This window comes from Haliotis rubra, unplaced genomic scaffold (genome assembly GCF_003918875.1).
Source record: "Haliotis rubra isolate DU_JTF1 unplaced genomic scaffold, ASM391887v1 Scf1254, whole genome shotgun sequence".
In the NCBI taxonomy this organism is placed as follows: domain Eukaryota; kingdom Metazoa; phylum Mollusca; class Gastropoda; order Lepetellida; family Haliotidae; genus Haliotis; species Haliotis rubra.
The window spans coordinates 68,850-77,199 of NW_025765175.1; the positions used below are offsets into that span (position 1 = coordinate 68,850).

Here is an 8,350-nt window from a genome sequence, read left to right on the forward strand (position 1 = left end):
CTGTTTTCTTGCAGTCCAGGAGAACATGCAGCTTTGCCAGCGTACTGTGCGTGCGCACCACTGATGTTAGCCGAAACATACAGCTTTGTAATAACTGCTGGGATTACAGGTTGCCGTTGAGCTAAGGTGATCGTAAGTCCCACCTTCTGACACAAGTAGGCTAGATTGACACATTTGCGATCTGCGACTAAATATTGAATATGTGATTGTACTCGTAGAAAATAAACTTAAACATTACAAGGTGGTGTGGTTAATAAAGTCGTCATCAAACGAATTTGGAGACTGTTGAATTGTGTTGTTTTCCATACCGTTTTCTATTATATTATAGTTCGAATGCGATTCCATTAAGCTTCAGCAGTTTGGCTTCATCTGCGCATTAATACAGATCAGCTGATTTAGTTGTAAACACATAAGAAGATGCGGCTTTGCGTTCATAAGTACTGGTTTCTCGGTTTAGTTACAGAATGGGAAATAAACAGAATGACCCACGAGGTACGAGTGATTACGGAAATTATGTCCCGAGTGAAATTAATGTTCAAGTGAAATCATGCATCAAATTGCTAATCGAGGTACGAGTGATTACGGGAAATATGTCAAGAGTGAAATTAACATATTTCCCGTAATCACTCGTACCTCGTTGGTTATTCTCTAAATATTCAGTGGGAGGTGTCGACGGTTAGAGTGGTATGGCTGGTATATTTAAGAAAAGATGTTCCTATTAAAAACTGGTCTGGAAAACAGGTTTTACCAAGAAAACTATTTGGCAACTGCCTCTATGCACGTAAGCCTTTTACATGTAGTACGAAATCCTGTACGTGTATTTTGTTCTTCTGTACATATTTTTCTTGAAATTACAAGCTACAGTGTTGAAATTAGAAGATACTGTATTTTAGGCTCTACCACAACTTGATTAAAACTTCCCGTCACACGTGTAATGAACTAAGAAAATGTATACAATGTATGAAAGCATTTAAAGTTTTTAGATTTAACTTAGCATACCGAAATCTACATACTAGCATACCCTGAAATCTTCCTCACACAAAATATATAAAGATTTATTTAATTATATTTGGTTCCTAAACTTTAATAATTATGCTGTTTGATGGGCAAATTAAAGGGGGATTCACGCATCCCCATAAACTATGTGTGTGGCACGAAAAAACCCTCAGAATTTGTTTAATTTAAATCTAAAATGCAATGGATAATTATGTGAAGAGTTGTGAGAATATTGCATTTATTTTTGCTGATTTATCAATATTTCCCTTCACTGGGTGATGTGTAAAATGACTGCGTAGCCGATATGATGGTGATCACAGATAAATCATGTTCTCCGCCTCTGGGACCATTGCATCGTTCCAAACATCATTGCGTCCTGAAGACGTGATTGATGCCTATGTTGTTAACATCCGGTTATGCATGCGTTTATCATGAGAGTTCCTGTTATTGTGTCAATATCTTGTGTCACCATCTATGATGTACTCATCACTTTGTCTGTATAAAAGCGAGTACTGCACAATCACTGAGTATCACGAAGCATCGTTGCCGCTGTACGACACAAACGTAAGTATCATATATCGCTATAACCTTTCCCAGCTCACTGAACCAATTGTAAAAGTACAGTACAATTTGAACCAGTTGTGTAACTGATTTTGTAGATGCCTTTCAATCCAGTTGTAATTGTAATCTTTATTGACGAATAGATATCTATGATTGAAGTATGATACAGTTCCTTGATCAGTCTCGATGTCGATGCGTCGTTGTCTCGAATGTCTCGCATATGTCGAGTAAAACAAGAACTTGCTCTGAATTTTGCAAATTATTTATGGTAGGTTTAAAGCATACAAGAACTACTAATATAATGAACATAAAAGGTATATTTTTTAATTCCCTGTAGGTGTAAAGCAAGGTTGTATTTACAACCCATTGTTGTCTTCCTCTTTTACTAATATGCAGGAAATACGCTGATATTACGAGCATAGTGATATACCAGAAGTATTGATGCTTTTGTTCGCAGAGTGAGTGAGTGAGTATAGTTTTACGCCGCTTTTTAGCGATATTTAGCACTACCTGGATTATTTAACTGGAACCGGTGCTACCTAAGCTGTTTTAAAACGTTTCGACTTACACATTTAGCGAATGAACTTGTATTGTCTCGAAGTATGAATATTTCAGAGGTTTGAGGTCACTGAACAAATACATTAACCTGCCAATAACATTTGTAAGGATTCCCATTCAAATACAATTAGATGTTCGCTATATAAGGAACTGGTGTCGGTTGTATGGAATGGGTGAATGTATTTTACCAAGAGGTCAAACAATATGCTGTCCAATCAGAAAACATTGACTGTACAACTTGGACCACGATATGAAGAATACTTTTTCTTGAGGTTTGGCTATGTATGTTTGAATAACGAATTTTGGAATGAAAATATTTCTTTTGCTATTTTTCGACAAAAGCACGTAGATATGTTTCATCAACAATGGAGTTGAATATTGAAAAATACAGTTCGCTCTGCCCCCATGCATAGTGTAATAAAGTACACTTTGCCCTCAACTATTATAACGTTTAAGCACTCAGACTATAATAGTTCAGGGCAAATGTGTACTTTATTACACTATACATAGGGGGATAGCGAACTGTATTTCTTTTCTACGATACAACATTTGATACTTATCGATGATAAATCTAAGGCAGAAAAACGACGGTGTCGGTGACCTAAATTAACAATCCTCGCTCAGGGCTAACTGACCACTCATGACGTATCCAACTGGAATTAATTACATGGTCTGATAGGTAAATATTATTGTAAAAATATATCACATTTATCGAGTTTATAATGATTTTGTTTCATAAACCTTCCGACATTGACATTGTTGACAGCCGTAGGTGACGCGTAAGGGCGTGGCCAAACTCTCAGATTTTTAGGTGACAAGACACGAAGGATGTTTGAAAATAAGCGTTCATAAGCAGAATCTGAATTGAAGAAAACGATTCAATACCTAAATAATGCAGATCATGAAAAATAATCACAATATTTGTAATTGTGCCCTCCCTTGATGAAACCGGAAGCACGTACGGCATAGCACACATGGATCTCGAGGTAAAATATGCACGAGTTGGAAAACGACCATTGATGCATTTTCTAAATTGATTCAAATTTCCGTAAAATCCAAAATATATAGTAGAATTAACTTTTTTATCACCTTCAATTAGTTATTGTTAGCTGTTTTCAACAGAAAAATTTTTTGCTTACAAGTGCTATACATTTTCCCCCTAAATATTGTCGCCCGTGCATACAGTAGATCTTTATTTTCAGAAATGGATTTTGCGGTCGATGATTTTCGAATAATGTTTTGACACGGGAAGTATATTATAAAATGTCAGTATGTCATAACAATAACATAGTATTGTTATGTGTCCATCGTCAGAAGAAGGACAATTCTGATGATTGAAGAAGTCATGCATGAAATCTGTTTCCTTTCACAGAAACGGATGAAAGCAGATTTAGTGTAAGAATGTACGTAAAGTAAATTTCCTTAAAAATTGGAATGACGGAATAAACAAAATAGTCATCCTCTGCCTGAATGCATTTCATTCAAAAAAGGTATCTATTTTCGACATAAAAACAGCTAAATAGCACATCTTTTGTTCTCCAAGTAGGAGCAAAATTGAAATAATTCTGTGGCCTCAAAAAGCAGAGCTTTCAAAGTCTTATTTCTACCGACCTAATGTGTCCATTTTTCACAAAAAAGATACTGGTCAAGTGACCCAATACATGGCTCGATTTAGCATTTAGAAATTGCACTTGTGCAACCTAAAACTGCAAAATGTAACCTCATATTTATACCTACTTGCAAACTGTGCATGTTCATATATTTTGCTGTCAAAAACAGACTTCATGTGGGAAACAGACTGATGACCCAAACGGGCTTGGAGCAATGATCACACTGACAGTGATTGAAAGTGTGATCCTTTTTTCATGTCATGACATTTTATGAAGTCATATATAATTATCATACCAGACCCAGAGTAATTTTGTTGTAATGATGCTGTGAATCAGTGAGTGAGTGAGTTTAGTTTAACGCCGCACTCAGCAATATTCCAGCTATATGGCGGCTGTCTGTAAATAATCGAGTGTGGACCAGACAATCCAGTGATCAGCAGCAGGAGCCGATGACTTGTGTCAATGTGGCATGTAAGATGGCACCAGGGGCAAATAGGTTTCCTTTCCCTAAATCGTGCTCTGCAAAAAATGATATTTTGTTGTCCTGTTTGGAGCTAATTCTTTGAGATTTCAATTTGGATTTTTTATTGTCATATATATGTGGCAACAACAATATCAAATGTCTTCGGCATTTTTTAATCAAAGAAGACTGTTCTTGACATTTCTTGTTTTATGATGGCAGATGCAATTTTACATACTGTAGGTAATAGGTGTACATGTATATCACTACCAGACACTTCAGCAAACAGCAACAATCCTTGAAAGTTTAGTAGGACTAATTTTATATTATTTCATTGCTCCAAAACCCAGGAAAAGATGCTAAGGTAAAATAATTTCTATTTACTTTACTTCTAACAGAATATGAGGCCTGTTGACTTTCATCAGAGACCATATAATTTATTACATGTATATCATCTCTGTTTTCATAAAATGATAACATTTTCTGATAAATATACTGTGCATAAATGACGCTAGTTATTTGTGATTGAAAATAATACACAAAACAAAGAGTTACTGTTGAAAACAAAAATAGTTCATCACCCATCTGTATTTGAGGTATATTTTAGCAAGATAGTGTACAGAAACAAAATAATATGAAACATCTATCTGTATATTTTATGGTATAGTTGTATTGAATAATTATGTAAAATTGTTAGTTTTTCACATCACTGAAAGACAATAACTGAAAATGGTTATTTACACTTTGCTAATGCATTGATAGATCCTTAGTGTCTTTACCATGGCCATTTGGGAGAGAAAATACTTATCATATTATTAATAACAATTAACATATGAAAATATATGAAAATGTTTAAAGTTGTAACCAGGTGTGAAAGATTTTATTTTATTGCATAAATTGATACTGTATATGTGAAATTCAAATTGTTCTGAAGTGAGACGTATCAATTTGGCATACATGTAATACGCACAATTTATTAAATCATCCCTAATATCATGTGAAACTATGATTGATACTACATTTTAGTATGTAATATAATACATATGCATCATGCAGTTGCTAAAATTTTGTCACAATAAGAAAAGCACGAATGTTATTTTGAACACAAATTTTGTCACTCCCATTTCCGCGCACCTGTCGTTCAGGCCGATGTTTGTAAACGTTGTTCCGTAGGTCAAAGTGAAAAAACCCAAACAAACTAGCATCAACATGCCTCACAGTTATATATTTCTTATCTGCATATTCAGTGTATGCATAAAGTGATGGTCCTAATTTCAACAAAAGTTCAAACAAAATATACTGAGAAACTTGCATGTGGAGTGTTGATCGACTACTGTTTCCGGGTCACGGGAGCATACAAGGTCAAACTGGTTCCGTGATATGCCAATTATATATTCAAAATCACAATGTATTTTCCTATGAGCTATGATTAACCATTCTAAATAGTGATGTGTGTTAAGTTTGGGTTTTCCAGACGAAATATCTCCAAATTTACTGTTGGTATTCAATAACGAAAGACTTTTACCAGACAATCCCTTCCTGTGACATCACGTGTCTGTCAATCAAGTAATTCAGGTAAATTCAAAATTTACACTATTTATGTTTGCCTTGTCATTAACCTCTGTATGTTTGAAATTATTGGGATATTTTTTGATAATAATGTTCATTTTCTATTTAGTATCTAGTATCTAGATATTGCTATTACTGTTGTCTGAGATTCCTAAACAACTAGAAGTTTGTCAATTATCAAAGTCTCATGTTGAAGATGAGTATCTATTTCCTTTTTTATATGTTTCGAATGTACTGTCTTTAGGAAAATATAAATGGAACGATAGTTTGTGTCAACAATAGATATAATGTTTAATCTTTCATTCTACCTATGGTCTTTCAAGTAGACACTTGATAAAAATGTGGCTGTGTGCTTGAAACGTGGGATTAATGAAACAGAAAAAGATAAGATCTTGCTCTCGAGCTGTTACCTGGGTAAGATCTATTTAGTTATTTAGTGAGTGAGTGAGTTTAGTTTTACTCCGCACAGCAATATTCAAGCAATATGGTGGCGGTCTGTAAATAATCGAGTCTGGACCAGACAATCCAGTGATCAACAACATGAGCATCGATCTGCGCAATTGGGAACCGATGACATGTGTCAATCTGTCAGCGAGCCTGACCACCCGATCCCGTTAGTCGCCTCTTACGACAAGCATGGGTAACTGAAGGCCAATATTCTAACCCGGACCTTCACAGCTATAGCTATTTAGAAAGGACATACCACTGCGAGATTACGACCTTACCGAATGTGTTTTTAAAACAGTAGGTTATCAAAAAACTGGTTACTCCGGAATTTGAATTTGGAATCAATTATCTTGTACAGCGAACCTTGGTTAATCCGGACGGTACTTATCCTTGTGAAGCTGACGGATTGAAAAATGATCCCAGGGCAAACTGTCGGCTAATGAATTGCATTTCTTTGCCTAACATTATTGTTAATTGGTGATTTTTTGTTACCAGCTGATCTAGATTTTGTCAATACGTTATATGACCAGTATGCAAGGACATTCAGAAAAGTATGAAGTGTGGTGCTGTCTCATAATGACGTCATGTTTTTTTCAGATGCAAATCTTCGCCCTCTCCGCGATACTGCTCCTTCTCGGTGCCAGCTCAGTTGAAGCCGCCAGAATAGGTGAGACATTATGACGAATACATCAATATAACAATTTCAGTTTATTGTTTACAAGCCGCCTAGAATATTACTGATTGTACCGTTAAACAAACTAAAAACACAAGGATCACACAAAGTGTACATCATGTTATTGGTGACCCTCGAAGTGATATTTTCGGAATACTAGGTTTGATAATAGTAAAAATAATGATAATTTAATGTGGAAGCTCTCCATGATAGAAAATGTCGCTAAATTCCGCCCCAAGTCTACAAACTTTTCGAAAACATTTAAAGACACATCTATTTGAAATGAAATAGACTGAACTGCACAAGCGCCTGTGAGCAGCCTAGCTGGAACTCGGCGCTATAGAAGTACATTATTATTATTATTATTATTAAAATTACTGTGTACTTTTGCACATGTTTATTTGTTGTGATGCATGTCAAGACACATGATGAAAGCAAGGAATTCCACAGCTATTTTAAGCGTGCCAAGGTTATTGGACAGAATCTGTGCAGGTACTAACATCGTTATTAAGCAAGTGATACAAATGATCACTCTGTACATCAACCTACTCTGCTCAAATCGCTAATTAGCAATCCAATGTATATCAACCTTGTCAATTGTACATACTCACTATGAAGCTATGTATATATTCTCCTTTTCAACTCTTTGTAGCACTTGCTTGATAACGGTGTTAGTATCTACACCGAAACGTCGCACTCATTGCAATAAAGAAGTTGACTATCCATAGAACTTGGTTTTCCTTCATCAATACAACTTCTAAAATGCCTCTCAAAGAAGTTAGTGAATCGGCAAATGGAGTTAAAACGGTAACTTATATACATGGCAGCAGACAGTGGTTAACCGGAAGTAACTGCAATTTTAATTTTGATTGAAAGAAATGTAACTGTTGAACGTATTTGGTCTTTTTGATCTGTTTGTTGGAACATACGTTTCTCTTGATTCATTGAAATATAAACATTTGAAATAAGAAATATATTTAAAAGCGTAGTGGAATTCATCTACAATGTGGCAACTTTCATACAATTTTCATAAATGTTCATTCAACGGATGTACGACACACCAAACATACAGGGGCGGTGGGGTAGCCTAGTGGTTAAAGCGTTGGCTCGTCACGCCGAAGACCCGGGTTCGATTCCCCACATGGGCACATTGTGTTAAGCCCATTTCTGGTGTCCCCCGCCGTGATATTGCTGGAATATTGTTAAAAGCGGCGTAAAACCAAAAACTCAGTCAGTCAGTCAGCCAAACATACAATTTGATCATTCATGTTTTTTTTCAGAGAAACGTGTGACATGCGACATTCTGGCTCAACTGAACATAGGGGGTAATTCCATTGGCAGCGCCGCCTGTGCTGCTCATTGTTTGTTGAAAGGCTACAGTGGAGGCTACTGTAACAGCCGGAATGTCTGTGTCTGTCGTTAGACACAAACATGCACATGTACGTTAAAACGTAATAAAACATGTGGTTACATTAA

The 8,350-nt window shown here is 35.8% G+C and overlaps 1 protein-coding gene across 1 annotated transcript; it reads left to right on the plus strand.

The window, feature by feature from the left end:
• Positions 1 to 1,453: 1,453 nt before the first annotated feature.
• Positions 1,454 to 8,350, plus strand: LOC124266403 (tenecin-1-like). Its single transcript, XM_046701213.1, has 3 exons — positions 1,454 to 1,560; positions 6,799 to 6,868; positions 8,155 to 8,350. The coding sequence occupies exons 1-3, from the start codon at positions 1,471 to 1,473 to the stop codon at positions 8,295 to 8,297; spliced, it is 303 nt and encodes a 100-aa protein (XP_046557169.1). The 5' UTR covers positions 1,454 to 1,470; the 3' UTR covers positions 8,298 to 8,350.

Bases quoted from the DNA above. Each gene is read 5' to 3' on its own strand.
- LOC124266403 (XM_046701213.1), top strand. From the start codon at position 1,471: ATGATGTACTCATCACTTTGTCTGTATAAAAGCGAGTACTGCACAATC. The intron at 1,561-6,798 runs GTAAGTATCATA...TGTTTTTTTCAG, and splicing joins TGCCGCTGTACGACACAAAC to ATGCAAATCTTCGCCCTCTC. The intron at 6,869-8,154 runs GTGAGACATTAT...GTTTTTTTTCAG, and splicing joins AGTTGAAGCCGCCAGAATAG to AGAAACGTGTGACATGCGAC.